This window comes from Vigna radiata, chromosome 11, assembly GCF_000741045.1.
Source record: "Vigna radiata var. radiata cultivar VC1973A chromosome 11, Vradiata_ver6, whole genome shotgun sequence".
Taxonomy (NCBI): Eukaryota; Viridiplantae; Streptophyta; class Magnoliopsida; order Fabales; family Fabaceae; genus Vigna; species Vigna radiata.
In genome coordinates this window covers 3586818-3604518 of record NC_028361.1, presented here as the reverse complement: position 1 = coordinate 3604518, position 17701 = coordinate 3586818, and the positions used below count along the sequence as shown (strand labels likewise).

The following is a 17701-nucleotide window of genomic DNA, read 5'->3' as shown; positions in this document are numbered from 1 at the left end:
TCTTTGGCCATTTCATCAATTAGAAAGACATACTAAGACACAAATAATAAGGTCGTTTTCACATAAAAATTAACATCAAGTAATGATGATTTCATTGATTCATTAAGTAATTAAGTATAGAATTGAACAAAATCATAATTTTGAATAAAAATAAATTATAAAATCGAGATATAGTTAAAAAACAAAAATCATAATTAATATATTTTTTTTTTTGAGGTTGACCGTCGCATAAAAGAAATGACATAGAATAGTAGTCGTACCTTTGCGTATAATGCATCAAGCGAGGGTGAAGAATTAAGTGAGTTTGAAAAGATGTGAAGAAAAGAAGGACGGAAAGGTACGTGCCAACCTCCTACTTGAAAACAATAACTGAAGAAAACAGCGTATTGATTTTGGTGATTTTCAGCATGCAGGGGTTTCGGAAGAGCTTATTCACAATCTTCTTATCTTGTTGCTGGAATTTCAGTCCTTTTGCTGACCACAAGTCTCTCCGCTAAATTGACAAAAGTGGAAAGTAAGGTCACCTTCGTTAGCAAAGTACAGTTAGAAATGTTGGAATTTAATTAGTATTTTTATATTTTCTTCTTCCAACAAGTTGCATTTCTGTTTTGAACAAGTCAATTCTTATTTATTTTGAATTTGTTGTTGTAGGCCACCTCTTTAAGAGTACATATGTTGCTGTCGGCTATGTCTATTAAGAATCCTAAATTCTTAAGTAATTTTTGGTGGATACGAGAGTTACATATGTTTCATCTTCCTGGTTTAGTTGTTTGAACTGATATATTATATATGCAACTCAAAGATTTTAATAACTTTATCAACTTTTCATTGTTCTGTATGTTTCTTTGGATGCTTCAACTACAAAAACATTTAAACGTGAAGATCTAAGTAATATATCAACATTTACTTGGAATTAGAGATTTTCACTTGGTTTTGGACTTTGGAGCATAGATGCACAGGTTTTAGCAGATTAGTTTACTTATATCTTAACGTTTAAATGTTTTTGTAGTAAATGGGTCAACTTGTTTAATCAGCGATTCACCTGTTCAATAACTCATTCATTAAGCATCTTAATGAATGATTCTGAAAAAGAATATAAATGATAGATGATGCTTAATGTTGTTTGACGAATTATGTTATCCTTGCTTATACAGAAACACACTGAAATTTGGTAGATCATCGTGAATCATGGGCACTAAAATACAATTGCATAATGGATCCAGAAATGGCTTTTGACTTATACTCTTGTAGTCGAACATAGCCCTCGTCCCCACAAACACTGGAATCATTTTGCCCTCTCCCCCAAAACAAAACAACAACAATATGAAGGTGTTGATTTGAATTTATCCATGGCTATGGGGACCAATTATTTACCTTTAGTATTGTTGTTGTACATTTATTTCACGTGTTTTTACGGAAGACTTGAAATAATTGGAGAGACGTGGGACATGGGATAAACTGAAACTACATATATATGTAGATATATATAGTTTTTTACAGCAGACAATGGAGAATTGAAGTGAGGTGAATTTTGGGTTTAAATGCCGGCAAGGCACTCTGGTGGGATGACCGTGTACCTTGGCTTATCTTGGCAGTAATCATAGATCATATGGTTAAGACGAACCCACCTATACCTTCGAGCTTCCATGGCATTAAGAGCTTGGTATGTAGCTCCTTCCCACCAATTGCTTTGATTAGAGGCACAGTTAGCAGGTCCCGGACTTGGGCACCCTTCAATGTCAAAGTCCTTGTAATATGCATAAAATGGTGCCTTACTCCAATCGATTTTCTCCAATCCCCCTCTTGTTGCCCAGTTATCAGCTTCCCACAACGTCGAATACACTCCCATAGCCTGCATCTTTGGGTATGCGATTCCCTTCGCTTCATTGTTCTTGTACACTCTAATGGGAAAATCATCAACGTAGAACCTGCATGTCAACATGTGTTTAATGTCAAATTCTAAGTGCCAACATGCTTGGTTCGTTCATTATTGTTCCAATGTATAATTAATATCTTACACAATATGGTGATGATTCCACATGATAGTGTAGGTGTGAAAATCCGCGGAAGGATCAAACCAGAGGTTCACCCTTTGCTCTCTATCCCCTTTTCCATGAGCGTAGATATTTGTCTGAACTGTGTAAGGCTGACCACTACGGTTCCCCAAGAACTCAAAATCCAGCTCGTCACGTACAGTGTCGGTGTCAGAGTTCATCTACAATGATAATTCACCAACCAAGCAGTTCAAACCTTGTTATTCTTTAAAACATGGCAAATGGATGTTATAAGGAGATCTGGACTTACATAAAATGCAGTGACAGTTCCTGCAGAATCTCCAGGTATGAGTTTGATTTTCATGCTAACACGGCCAAACATGTACTTACTCTTGGAAGCAAAACCGCAACCTGTAAATTATGCAGAGAGTGTGAATGCGTGTGGTAAATAGAAAGTAACAAAATTTTATGCCTTTTAGTTAGGCATAAGTTAAGGTAATGTGGCTAACCAGAGTTTTTGTCGAGAATGAGTTGGATGGCCCTGCCCTGATCAATTTGCTTGATATGAGACTCTGACCAGGAGATTTGAAAGTCTTGCAAAAAAGTGGCTGGTCGTCCCCAAACGCACACAGCAGATACGAGAAACCATGACAGTAAAAAACCATAGAGACGAATGTTTCCAAAAGCGTTGATGATGGCCATGGATATGTTTAATTAACTGATAAGATATAGGTAAAATTGGAATGCAAGTGGAGGGAGGGAAGTGTGTTATTTATATAGGAGCTTTGAGATTGAAATTGAAAAGTGTGACAGCAGCATAGCTTTCGATCCAGCTTTTGGCAAACAATGAGCAAGGCCTACAGTATTCATTATTGGCACACCACTTTTGTCCTCTGCTGCCTAATCATTTTTCTGAGCGTGTGCATTGTATGTAACCCAGTGAAAGTGAACAATATTAATGGTTAAAAGACAGAGAAGCATACATGTACCGAATGTGTGTTTGAGGCACCTCTATTCTATATTCAACCTAAATATGCTGCTCATTTCTACGTTCAAACCAAAGGAGAAATGCATTCTAATATATATATAGAAAATGATATTTTAACACCATTTTTTGACACTATTTTGACATTGTACACGTGTGAAAATATGATTGGACGATTTCAAATTAAAAAAATAAACTTTGGTTTTTCTCTTCCAAATATATCCCTGCCTCAACTTTTTTAATTTGAAATCGTCCAATCACATTTTGACACGTGTGCAGTGTCAAAATGATATAAAAAATGGTGTTAAAATATCATTTTCCAATATATATATATATATCATAAGATATTTCCACTTTATTCATATTCATGCATCATTTCTTTTTTCTCTGTTCCGTTCAAGTTTTCGACAATCTTCCTATGGATACAAGAAATTCAAACACAACTTCCTCTCTCATCTTCTAACTTAGACGGACAACAATGATACTATAATACACGACATTTTATCAAACAATACCATAAAATATGATTACTTTATTTTACCCTGTTGTATTTTTATTCCCTTGGTTCGAATTGGAATAGATAGCCTTAAGGTTACAGGTTTCAGTTCTTGTTATGATTTAACGAGAAAAATAACAAACAATAAATATGCAGTCATTTGTTTTTTTTTCTTTTAAAAACGAACAAAAACTTTTGATGAAAGGAAGTTAATGTTTTCTTCCAACAATGGTCGGTACAAACTTACATTCTTACACTATGGTGAAAAAAATGTAATAAATAAGTTAAAATAAAGTAATGATCATATGCCAAACAATTTATTTTATCAAACATTTTATTCATGTTTACTTTATTTTTCTTTTAAAATAAGATGCCATATAAAGTAAAAGCAAGTATATATATTATAGTTAACTTGTAACTACTTTATTCTTCAACTTTTCTCCCATATTCAGGTACAAGGGACAGCAAGGTATACTGCCATTAAGAATTGTTTTATTTCATATATATATATATATATATATATATATATATATATATATATATATATATATTATTTCGTCAAGTTAATTGACAACAAATCAATGTATATAAAGACTGTATATAGAAATATGAGCTAGATTTATCTTCCATAGTTAAGTAAATAATTTGCTATCAAATTAGAATAAACACATAGTTTACGTAAACTATTTCTTACGAGTGCAGATCATTTACAATTTGTTTTTATTTGATGTATTTGTAAATTTAAATATATTATCAACGACTTAAAAGTCATCTTACTTAACTGGTTTATGAGTTACTATAATCAATACAAAAATATGTAATCATTTTATATTAATTTATTTTAAGAGTTTCTATTATTAAGATATATTTAACTTGTAACTTCTTTACTTCTTTTTACTATTATGTTTCATATTTAATATATATTTATTATTATTTCTAATTTTATTTTAATATTATAAACAGAATTAATCATCATAATATTTTTAAAATTTATTGGATTACTTTTTGTATTTTGTTATACTGTTTTAAATAAAAAAATATTACAAATTAAAATAATAAGTATTTAAAAAATTACAAATATATTGAAAAATATCACACCTGCGATATCTAGATAGGAGACATGAACTCATGACAGAAAAAAAAAAAAAAAAAGTTGAAAGAAGATGTTTTTAATTCTATCTTAATTTTAAAGAAATGTCATTGACACCAAAAGGGAAATGCGTTGAACATTGTTACTGTAAAGAATGCTTGTTTATGGAAATAGCATTTTGTTTCTTCTTCCATGTGATATGTTACCACGGATTTAGCAGCTAAGCTAGTCTATTTAATTCAGTCCAACCTTCCATACTGATTCTAACACGAATCTAACGACTATTTTTAAATCTTGGGTTTTAAAATATCTTAAAATTGTTGGAACAATTTTCCAATAACTTAGGGAAACAAGATGAACAATAATGTAGACTTGATATAATCTTCTAGATGTGAGTACACACTTTCCTAAAAGCAATATTTCGTCCCTTATAAGAGTAGAGGGGATCACGAAATCCGCTTTTGAGATACAAAGAAGAACAACAACGATGATACTCACTCTTAGTATTACCGTTTAAACAAGAATATGATTCTCAAGAATTAATTTGTAAATACAAGAGATACCAGATTCTGATTAGTTACATTTCTTCTTCATGAAATATTGTAAGTTTTCATGAATAACAATTCTTCATGAATGGTAACTCTTCATGAATGCTTGTAACTTTTCATGAATGATAACTCCTCATTAATAATTGTAACTCTTTATGAATGGTAACTTTTCATGAATAATTGTAACTTTTCAAGAATCTAAAAATTGTCTCTAATACTCTTAAATTCCAACAAAAATGTATAACTATTTACTGTTTTCATATAAACTCTCTAATTAAATACATACTGAAAATTTACAAAAGATTCCTTTAACTAATTAATACTAAAAACATCATAAAATATTCAATATATATAGTGTTTATAAAATAAAAATGTCTTAAAATGAAATACATACATACATTCATATATATATTATCAATCAATACAAAATTCTTACCATCAAATGATATAGTTCAGTGAATGAAAGATAGAATTTAAGTCCTTACTAAAGAAATGGAGAGAACTGAAGAATTGAAATGTGTGCTAGGTTGACGTTTAAATAAGAAATTATTGGGTGTAGGTGCAGTGACGAGATTGCTTTTTAAATGCACTTAATTGTGGTTCGTAAGCGTCGCAGTATGAACCAGAAAGCCTGGGCACAACAACTGTAGGGAAGTGTCGGCAAGGATAAGATAGGATAATAAAATCCTTGCTAAACATTTTCTTATAAAATAAAATTTCCTATTATATAAGATATGTTTTAATATATACGACTCTAATATTATGTTAAAAAATAAATTTTAAATTTAACTCAATTTTACATTATTAAATGTAAAATAAGATTTACATTTACATGTATCTTCTAAATTTATTTTATTTCTAATTAAGATTATTACTATTTTGTTTATTACGTTACTTATTTCTCCTCCTCAGCTACAAAACCTTGTGTACTATGCTTCTCACCTTCTGCTATCTTCATTTTTTGAGGAAAAGGATCAATCAAAATGATAAAACTTACCAAAGAATTGCAGCTCACGTCAATTATCATATTATGATCCATGTAAGCAGAAGCTTATTAGACTGGTTATTTATCACTCCGATGATTCTCAAATGGCTATCTATAACTTTTGTGGAATAACTCTGGTGTTTCAAATTTTCATACTTAGTCTGTTCCTTCTGTGGTACTGGACTTCGTCATTTTCTAATGATCAGAAAGTCCTAAAATTCATAAATATATTTGGTTGTTTGTTGAATGATGTTTTCAACTAAGCGCCATTTAAATTTTTTTCCACCTTTAGGCAGAAAATGTAGAACTGTGTCACTGATTTGGGGCTGGTAATTATTTGATTTCAGCAGAGTGGGCTAGTTGGACAGCACACAGTACTGAACCTGTTCAGTACTTCACCGTCATTCTAGTTAGTTCAATCATTTAGGCAAGCTGAACACATTTTTGTGGCAAATGAATGCGATCCTTTGTTGAAATGTGGCACTTAAAATTGAAGTTTTTGTAGAATAGTACTATAGTACTAAATTTGTGCATACAGAAAAGATGAGATGAGTAACGGGTGTTTTGTGAATATTAGGTGGAAATCCAAGTAGAAGTATAATTTGATAAGAAAGTAGAGAAAACAGTACTCTAAAGCATGCATATGATAAGTGTGGTTGGAAATTTGTGTAGGGTTGAAATGCAGAGTTCACTTTCAGTGCAGAGTCATTGCCAGTGAGCATTGATGGAATTTGAAATGGTTTGCGATTTCATCCTTTCCTTTTCTCTTCATGAACCGAACTAACACACAGACCCCACTTGAAATAACTTCATTGCATGCACTAATACTACAACAACAAAGAAATAATTGATGGTCCTAAATAGTTACAAAGCAGCAGGATATTCGTTGTAGCATGGTGAACGCTTTCTGTTAGGATGTCGACTTCTGGACATCAAATTGCCACACATGTTTATTGTTCTTTGGAAAGTTATCATATGATGTGGCTGGATAAGAAGAAAGCTTTTTCATAATTCTACGTCCAATAAACAAACACTTTTAGATTTACTGCTTTTTATTTGGTACGAAATACCTGTATTGTTCCAAGAGATATATGTTGCATCAGAAGGATGACTAAATATCTCTAGTATTGTACCTGCTATACCTAATATCTGAATTTTCAGAACCTCAGGTCCGTTTATTACCCGACCGGCTAATTAAGATGATTAAAGTTCAAAGTATAAGGGATTCTCCTGAATGTTAAAAAGGAGTGAAGCCTTCCATACTTTTTTCTTGTTCATACTATAACAAGAGTTAAAAAATATATAAATAGTCAAATTGAATTATAAATAATTATTTATCAATAGTTTTAATTTAATCATTTCATTCAAAAATATTCATTTATTATTTATAAATTATCCTTTTTCTATCTTCAAACTCCACATTCTTGGGTAGGAATGGGAATAAATAAGGTTTCATTACTTAATCTCTATTTTTGAACAAGAAATTCATTTTTATTCTTAAGTCTTCGTTTTCAACAAAAAAATGTTTTTTTTTTTCACAAACACATCAATATTTCCTGTAGAGAATGTGTCTACTCGTATTTGTCGTTATTTTAAATATTAATTAAATATGTTTTTCAAAATATATAAATTACAACAAAAATTCATTAATATTACCAAATATTCAATTTGAATGTGTTATAAGACTTAAAGAAAAAGTTAATATAGTTTTGTTATATTACTTACTGAATAAATTATAAGTGCTTTTTGATGATTTAAAATAGAAATAATGGAATCAATACGAGAACGTGGATGAGGAGGATGTGTGCATAGTCATCTTATTCTCATGGCCAATTAGATATTATCTTTTTACTTAGTCAATGCATAAATTTATTTATCATAATTAAAAGATATTCAAATAATACTTTTAAGAACAAATTTATTTGTCATTTTATTATTATGAGAGTAATACACACACACACACACACACATATATATATATATATATATATATATATATATATATATATATATATATATATATATATATATATATATATATATATATAATTGTTAGATANATATATATATATATATATATATATATATATATATATATATATATATATATATATATATATATATATATATATAATTGTTAGATACCAATATACTTTAATTAATTAATATATGTTTAGGTTTTATATTTTATATAATTTGTTAGATATTTACAACAAAATTTTGTAGTTACAAAGATTTGTATAAATGAGACATATCTAAATAATGAGATTAAAACATTTCTATAAGTAAAAACTCAAATTCAAGCTTACTTTTTCTTTTTATCAAAGCAATTTTTTTTCTTCTTTTGAACCAAACTTGTTTATCTCAAAATGAGTGATTTTTTTAATGTGAATTAGTATTCAAATTAATCTTTATTTAAAAATAACAAATTTAGTTCTTATTTGGTAATTGTTAATCGTGAGTCGAATTTTTCATGAACAAATTAGAAATATAATTTCTCCATAAAATGAATGTATTTGTGATAATACAATAGAAAAATATATAATTATGAATCTTAGATGAATGTCACTTTAAATGAAATTGTTTACAAATATTAAAGTTGAGTAACCTTATTTAGCAAATTTCATCATTAAAGTAAATGAAACCATTTAATTTATATAAACTTCATTCATGATAAACAATGTTGTATTAAGAAAATTGTACTTTGAAGAAGAGTAATTAATGAAAAAATATCTTAGATATAAATGTTGAATAAGAGTGTTAAAACGAGTCAACCTGACTCATAAATTGACATATCACATGTTGAGTTAAAAATAAATCAATTTAATCTAGTTCACTTATTTTTGTGAAGCAAAAATTTATTAATTCTACTCGATCCACCATGAATGGGTGGATTGACTTATTTATATAAGTTTTGTTTTCTATCTTATTTTATATAAACTTAAATACTAATTTGGTGTATGTTTTCTTTGAGTTTGTTCAACATGGTCTTACTTTTTTTTTTTGATTAATCAAGTTCGAATTTTCGTTATTTTTTATTCAATTTAGTCATATTCATTAAAGTTATTTAAATAATTAATATAAGGTACAATATGGTTCACTACTATGACGTGACACTCTACTTAATTTTTTCTTCATGCAACTTTGACCTTCTGGCATCATCATCATCATCATCATTATCATCATCATAATCTTTCTCACTTCTATCATCACCTCCACTATCAAAATCTCATTCACCTCTACAAATTTCATTATCTATTCAACATCATCAGTCTTGAATTGGTAATCAAATTATTTTAAGTTTTTGGTTTGCTTCCTAATTTCAATAGTTTTGGGATTGTGCATTTAAGATAGAAGAGAAGAAATTGGTGAAAATGTAGGAATTTTCAAAAACATAAGAAATGTTTAGATTATCATGGTCACTCATAGTTTTTGCACATGTAATAGAAAAATATGAGTTCATACTCACTTGATGAAAAAATCCGCTTCCAAGAAGGCAACATTATCACCAAATTCTACAGTATCTAAATCACTAACAATTGCAACATTCTATTCAATCACAATGATCGGAAGTGGAAGATGTGTTTTTGGAGTACTCATCTCAAAGTGTGTCCCTGATGTAGGATTTTAGATGCGTCCTTACTTTTATATTCAATTTCTAAATCATTTACTTCCTAACTAAGATGTCCATGTTTCATTGATCGAAAGTGAAGAAAAAAATGAAGAAGATGATGAACAAGTGATTGAGAAATAGGTTAACTATGAAAAGTGAGCTAATGTGATAGTAATATACCACATTGTACACTTTATAATTAACTATTTACGTTAACAAAAATAACTAAATTGAACAAAATAAAAAAAAAATTAAAATATAGTGAAAAACAAAAAGGAAACTAAAACCACATTGAACAAATTAAATGAAAACATAAATCAAATTATTATATGTATTGCAATACAATAAATAAATATTTAAAAGTAATCACTTCGTTCACGAAACATTATTACAAATATTATGTGAAAATCAAATTATCATCTAATACAATTGGGATTGACAAATAAATTAAATGTTAAAATTATTCAAATATTATTAAATAACATTATAATATTTATAAAGATTAAATTGTTAGCCTACCAAATGAAATATTAAGTACAAGTGAAGGAGGAATGATAAGAGATGGTTGTTGGTAAATTATAAGTTAACCTACCTCTAACAAAATTATAATTTTATAACTCTCACAAAATTAACAAAAACATAGCTTAAACCCGTTTATTCCACATATTATATGAGCTAGATCCAATTTGACACTCTTTTAAGTAAACTTTTTATTGAACCGATTTTAACAAATTTAGCATAGAAGTAAAGTTTTGTACAAAGTGTTTAATCTTATGCAACATTGTGATATCTTTTTTGCTGATGCATTGATTATTTTAGAAAGAAAAAATGGAAACAGTTTTTAAATGTTTCTTTTTGTTGCAGGTGTAACTTTTTTTATCATCATAATCAAATGGGCGTGGGTTGGCTCAGCCTTTAACATCTGATTGGACTACACACTAGGAGTGGAGAATCATTCATGGTACAAATTGGGCCATATCATCTTTTCACAAACAAGAAAGAAAGCTTTCGAGTTTAGAAAGCCCAAATTTGTCAATATGTACAATCAACGTCTGAGATTCAGATTCAGAAGTAAAAAGTTATAAAATTTAATCTAAATTGACAGGATTAGGTGAAATAGTTAACTCAATCTTACAAATCCTTTGTACAGTAAGAATTAGTGGTTTTTGTACTGAACAAAAGTAGATAAAACGACAAGAGAAGCGAGCGTGGGAAAGATGTTATTATGTAAGCATTGGTATGCGGCTGAAGGCTGGTTATTAGTCGCTAGCTTAGCAGTGTGACTATGAAACACAGCAGAAGGAATGCATGTTCTGAATCATTCCATCAGATTTACCAAACCCCAACCAGAGAAAAAGAAGAATGATTGCCAGGATCTTATGTGATTGCATAATGATAGAGTGAAAAGATAATACCATAATGTTGAAGCCAGAGAGAGATTATGTTCTTTCTCTTTCTCGCACTCAGACAGAAAGAGAGTAATACCGTTGTATATGTATTCTATGGTGGGACTACTCTGCTGACATATACTACATAGAACCAATGGTACACCTCAAACCAAAATTAAAGTTATGAATTAAAAACAGTATGCACATATACATGCATGTGTAAAATAAATGAAAAAAAGAACAAAAATCTACAGCTGTAAATGCATGTCCTCTAGTGGTGAAAATTGGTGGCCTTTTGCTGTTTATATATTCTACTTGTCTTATCTGCTATCATGTATTTGGGGTTCTCAGTTCTCAGTCAGGGATGTAATTGTAATGTAATGTCTATGCTTCTCCCTTGCAGTTGCAGCAATTATTATACAATCTTTGGTTTCTTGTTTTGACAGAGGCTCGTCGACCAAAGGAGAGGTGTTTCCCTTTTCGGGGTTCCTCCTTTTCTTGCCCCTCTGCATTTTTCTCATTTGTCCTTCTATGTTCCATCACTTCAACATGAAAAGGTCTTTTTAGCAATATATTTATTCCTCCCTCCTTCCACCCTGTCACTCACTTTGTGCTCTTTGCTTCATCCTCTCCTACTATATTATACTCTCCGTCCTTTCATTTCTCAATTTCTCTTTCTCTTTCTTATTCACCTCTCTTCACTCTGTCCTCTTTATACACCACAATGGGACGACGTGATCATCACCATTTTATCTGTCCCCAAACACTCACACTTGTTACCATTTCTCTTTGCTTTCTCATTATTTCAAGTTGGACCCAGCTCCGACTTGTTACTCAAGGTACATTCATTACAAGTTTTCAAACCTTCCAAATGGACACCAGTACCATCTGCAACTAACAATTTCTTATCTTTGTTCTAACAGGTAGAAACATTCCCAAACAGAATGGATTTTATCAGGTATAACCCAACTTACTTTTAAAGAGGTTCTTCACTCTCTGCTAATTATTAGCATGACTGAATACAAACATTAACTTCATGAGAAATTATGCTGATTTATGTAGACAATACATGATGACAAAACAATGGTAAGGGCGCAGATAGGCTCAAGGCCACCAAGATGCGAGAGAAGGTGCAGGTCTTGTGGACACTGTGAGGCCATTCAGGTACCTACAAATCCTCAAGCGCAGAATGGGAGGATCAACTCTTCAACTCTGTCAACTATTGCTTTTACAATGGGAGAAGGCGGGTCCAACTACAAGCCCATGAGTTGGAAGTGCAAATGTGGGAACCGTATTTTCAACCCCTGATTCCAATTGTTCCACAATTTACTTGTTAGATAATCAAGGATGACAGCAACTAATTTACCAATTTTGTACATGAATATACATTTCTAAGTAATTCTTTTTGTTTTTTTAGTCTTTTATTTTTTCTATAGTAAACTGCCCTCATTTCCTTTAGTTGTATCATTTGTGGGTGCTATGGTCGTCTAACATGTAAATTGCAGTTTGCGAGTTAATTTAGCACTTACTGCCGCTTCCCTAAAGCAGATTCTGCAAGTTAAAACTTAAAATGATTGCCAGTTTGCATAGAGAAGCATAGTTGCTTTCTTCTGTTCATTTTTGGGGTGATAGTTAGATGGACATGGAGATTGGAGTGACCATTTCTCTGTTTTTATTTCTTTTATTTTTCTTATATGTATATGAAATAGTTTAAATTTTAGCACGGCTAAAACTTCCCAAATAATATGAGAAGTTGTTATTGGAGATATACAAAGGAGAAAAGTGATTTTACGACAGAACAATGAAGCTCATAAAATTAATGGAAGGAACAAATTTCCTACCTAATATAACTGACATGCAAGTAATTTATAGATGCATTACAGAAAATTTGAAAACAAGTTAAATGACATTCTTATTTGTTTTCCCTTGAGAATCCTGCACTAACATGAGGTCAAAGAATACAATCAATTTTTTCTAAGTTTTGAAAAAACAGCACAGAACTGTGCTTTACTTTCTGTGTTCTTTCTATTGAGCAATCCTGTAGCACTCTCTAGACGGAGCCAAACTCTGCTACATGCAATATGAGAAAGCAACAAAAAAGAAAAATTGACAACCTAACCTCTGATTGTACTCTTGATTTCCTTTTTCTTATATCATTATTCCAAAACGTGAACAGACATTAATAGTTCACTACTTGTCCTGAGCGAGTATTAGGTTGCTTTCAACTAGATTTCTCATATACTGTGACCCACACCACTGAATTGGAGTGATCAATCTATTCTGCAATTATTCTAGAGCAAAAATTTATAAATGATATCAAGCAGTTTAAGATATATAATGATTTTGTTTACTTAAATGAACAAGAAACAAACAAGCAATAAATAAAACTAAAAATAAGACAAACTACAATTCTAGTTAGCCTACCATCTAATCATACCAGTAAGAAAACTAAAATTTTGCTGAATATCTAAGTACTAGAATAATTAGTGATGTAACATGTTCAAAGTCGCACTTTGGTTATCACTCATGCATGTAGAAAATGATGAAGATATATTATGAATGCATTGCCACTGTTTGACTCTACAGTGAATTGTAGTATTCGAGAATCGATATATACTGTGTGGTCAAACGATAATTGGCACTGATAACTAGCCACCGAAAGGAAGCAGAGAATGGTATGCAGGGCTAAAATTTTCCTAGTATCCTAAGAAATTGGCAGCAGTTTTTCCATTAATTGGTGGTAAACTGCTGAGTCCATGAACAGAGGGAGATGGTTTGTTGGAATGAAATCCTACTCTGTGATTTCTGTTCAAAATGACAACACAATAAGAAGTCACATGATGTAACACCCTTCCCATCTTGAACATGTTGATTGGTGCATCAATAGTTAGAAGGCACCAGATCAGATGCTGTTTTCAGTAAAGCAAACTTTGTGAAGGGTTATATAAACTTCTTTCTGTGTCAGTTATTTTGAGTCCTTTTGGTAGATGTCTAAAAATACTCTTTCTTTGTACTAGTTTTTTCATGGGTGCTAATAAAATCATTTTCTTTGCCTATACAAACATCAACTCAAGTTTTAACAAAATTAGAGACTAAATGGCAAATGCGTCAGATATGAAGATTAAATTCGAACCAAACTGCGTATAACTTGCATTGTCTTGAACAGCAATACTGGTACATTTGTTGTTTGGACAATTCGTCTTATTTTACGAATATCCAGTCACTACAATAATGGCTTCCACACTGTGGATTGAATAGATGATTGATGGATTTGCGCGACTGCTTTTGCATAAAAATAAGGTGCAACAGTAGTACCCTTCGAAAACCCATTTGTCGTGAAGCAAATTTGAACCCAATGCGCATAATTATTACTATAATTTTCTATTCTGTGAGCATAACTTGTTGAAAACGAAGAGCATGCATTGATCTCTTAATTTAAATGGTTATGCAACGTTCCAAAAGTTATGTGAAGTATAACAATAAATGGGTCAGGGTCTGAGACACAAAGAAGCTAATTTAATAACGGAAATTGATTTTAGTACCATTATTTCTTTGGTATCAATAGTAAGCCAAATGCTTTAACTTTCATTTAGTTTCCTGAACATTTCTAGCCATCACGTGTAGCATTTCTCCTTCAGAAGATGATTGCGAATTTAATCATTCTACCACCCAATTGTGATATATCAAATATCAGAACTCTGATGAATCACTAAATTAATTGCATGAAGAGAAATGTTTTCTTAACAACAAAAGTTACATGTATTGTTGCATCTGAAAAGAAATTATTGCAAACTAGTTTTTTATTACAAAATGCTGAGCAGACGAAAATATGAATACAGAAAGAACAGAAGGTTGAAGGAGAAGGCGTATATTTTTCAGGTGAATAATGCAGATGAAGGAAATGGCATTAAGCAAGAAGTCCATGAACATATGGTATGTATAAAAAACAAGAAAAAATAAATAAAGAGAATGTTGGTGCAAAACAAAGGTCAAGACAGAGACAACTGAAAAGGTTGGGTTGGGGACCACGATGAGAAAAGGAATAGTGATTCCAATGCCCCCATACATTACATACATGACATGATATATACAAGCCTTTTTCTCTCAAGTTTTTTGTGCTGTAAATATCAGCAACACGGTTTTGAAGATGGCCCATCCCTGTGGCGTCGACAAATAAAATGTACTGCATACAACAGTCATTACTTTAGTTCCCATCTGATGCTGATGGAGCAGCAGCTCTGGTAAGTGATAAAGCACTCACATTCTCATTCTGATTCTTGTTATTATTATTATTATTATTATTATTATTCTATTATATAACGCCTTTGTCAGGATATATTCACCAAAAACTGCCACATATCCCACATCGTTTTTAGCATTAACCTAAATGCATTTTCAAGAATTACATGACCCATCTTACAAGGTACTTTAACCACACTCAATTCTTACCGTTTACTTTAACAACACTCGTCATTCGTTAAGTTTAAAAAAACAGACCTAAATATTCGTGTACCTCGTAACTAAACATCATGTGCTCACGTCTGAAAGGCCCAACATAAATCTTGGTTCGCTAAGATAGAATTGGGCCCCAAACCTTAGCTGTGGAAAAAAGAGGGGAATTTCTTCCCGCCCTTTCATTTTTCTTCCTGCACTCCTCATAAATTTTTATATTTCCATTTTACCCCTCTTAAATTTATAATAAAATAAGTTCACCTGTACCTCTCCTTTCTTATCTGTGCACCTCTGCCCTCCCCTAGTCTTCACTTATTCGAATCATGATTAACATTTTCCGACAACAACATTCAAAGTCATCCTCCTTTTCATACTCATCCCATCAAAGCCTATTTTTGATTTTTTTTTAATCATGGAATTTCTATTTTGGAAAGTAATTTTTTTATCTACAATAGACATTTCGAAATTAAAAAAAAAAAAAAAACAAGTTCCAGATTAAATGTTCATTTTCCTTGCTAGAATATGCCATTTAGAATGAACAAATAGGGTATTGCTGTTTACTTCCCCTTTCCTTCTTTTGTGTGCCAAATTTATTTCATTAACCTTAATTTCCTTTTTTTCTTCTAATAATTCCATTTATACACTCTCCTTTTATAGTTTTCCATTTATCACCCCTTCTTATAGTTTTTTTCTTTCACAATCGGAGATGAACAACCACGGTCCCAACTTTATCAGCATTGAAAATCAATTCATCCTAAAGCTCCTTTCTCTCTATTTTTTAAATGAAAAAAAAAATTATTCTTTACAACAATTCCGAAACATACTTTATTAAAGTATCCTAATTGGGAACTATCTAAAAAGTTACTTTTTAGAACTATCTTTGCAAGGTATTTTTGAAATGACAAAAATAATAGAATATATTTCAATTTTATGCACACAATTTACCATTCAAAAACATTTAAAATTCTGCCGTTCAAAACTGAAATACATATGAAATTATACTATTTAAAGAAACACATTTAAGATTATATAATAAAAATATATATTTCAAACATTTAGAAATATATTTCAAATTAAGTAATTTGAAAATATATTATAAATTATACAGTTCCAAAATTTATAAATATATTCCAAGTTACATAATTTTAAACATTTCTAACACTTCCATAAAGATGGAAAGGAAACCAGTCAAATGCAAGAAGTAAATTGCCCTGGTTGTTTCCTCCTGCACCTCTGTTTTTCTTTTTTCTTCCTTACATCTCCATAGCTTTGATAAAAAGTTGCAGGAATAACTTTAATCTTTTTATTATAAATTTAGAAACAATTTGGTATATATGGATCTATGGGTGTGTAGAAAGAAAAAGAAGAAGTTCTGGAATAAAAAAAACTCAATTGTGACGTGTAGATACAACTATAAGGGTGTTGTTCGCTTTACCTCCCCACCAAATGCTTTCTCCACCTCTCTATTATTATTTTTATTTGAAATCCACCTCTCATTATTTTTTTTATTTGAAAAATACCCTAGTGTCTCCACTATTTTTTTTTTATTTAAAAAACATCCTACACCTCCTCCTAATTGAAATCCGTTTAAGATTCGTGCTCTAGCTTCTCTGCTGCTAGACTTCTCTTCCCTTACCATCTCGGTGTTGCTCAAATTTCTCATTAAAAATGGTTACATTAAGGTTATCATAGAAACAAAAGAAAAGGAAGAAGAGAGTGTGTTCAGACTGTGCGTGGTCAGGGATTGGTCCCAGGATCTGTTCCTCCGATACTCACCGCTTTTTCCATGCAAATCTCACACCTAGTTCCGCTCCTCTTCGCCAACGCGCCCAATTCCTCACCTTCGCCTCCAATTTCTCTCCAGCTCAGCCTCAGGAAGAGATTCAAGACCATACCACTAGAGCTGTCAAAGAGGCCCTATTATAGGCCCTGGCCCTAGCCCATGTGGGTTGGGGCCAAAAAAGTCCACAGGGCCAAAAATGCCCCTTATTAAAAAAGCCTCCAGGGCTAAAAAGCCCCAAAGCCCTGTGGGTCAGGGCCAGTCCATGGGCTTTCTGTTTTACAAAAAAAATTAAATATCCAACAATAAATTGCATTTTTGCAGAGAAAAGGAACATTTATGTTAAGTGTTATAACTTGGAAAATACATG

At 31.1% G+C, this 17701-nt stretch overlaps 3 protein-coding genes across 3 annotated transcripts in view; 1 reads left to right on the top strand and 2 right to left on the bottom strand.

Annotated features, from left to right (window-relative positions):
• Positions 1–1167: 1167 nt before the first annotated feature.
• Positions 1168–2821, bottom strand: LOC106778005 (probable xyloglucan endotransglucosylase/hydrolase protein 6). Its single transcript, XM_014665881.2, has 4 exons — positions 2504–2821; positions 2305–2405; positions 2019–2215; positions 1168–1928 (listed from the first exon to the last, which is right to left on the bottom strand). Exons 1-4 carry the CDS (start codon positions 2694–2696, stop codon positions 1538–1540), a joined length of 882 nt encoding a protein of 293 aa, XP_014521367.1. The 5' UTR covers positions 2697–2821; the 3' UTR covers positions 1168–1537.
• Positions 2822–11326: 8505 nt separating this feature from the next.
• Positions 11327–12886, top strand: LOC106776621 (EPIDERMAL PATTERNING FACTOR-like protein 2). Its single transcript, XM_014664103.2, has 3 exons — positions 11327–11938; positions 12023–12057; positions 12162–12886. The coding sequence occupies exons 1-3, from the start codon at positions 11824–11826 to the stop codon at positions 12405–12407; spliced, it is 396 nt and encodes a 131-aa protein (XP_014519589.1). The 5' UTR covers positions 11327–11823; the 3' UTR covers positions 12408–12886.
• A 2186-nt stretch (positions 12887–15072) lies between these two features.
• LOC106777938 (cysteine desulfurase, mitochondrial) overlaps positions 15073–17701 on the bottom strand; it is a 7636-nt gene continuing 5007 nt past the window's right edge. Inside the window, exon 3 of the transcript XR_002666064.1 lies at positions 15073–15282. The gene's annotated coding sequence lies outside the window, so the exon portion shown is untranslated. The remainder of the gene's footprint in view (positions 15283–17701) is intronic.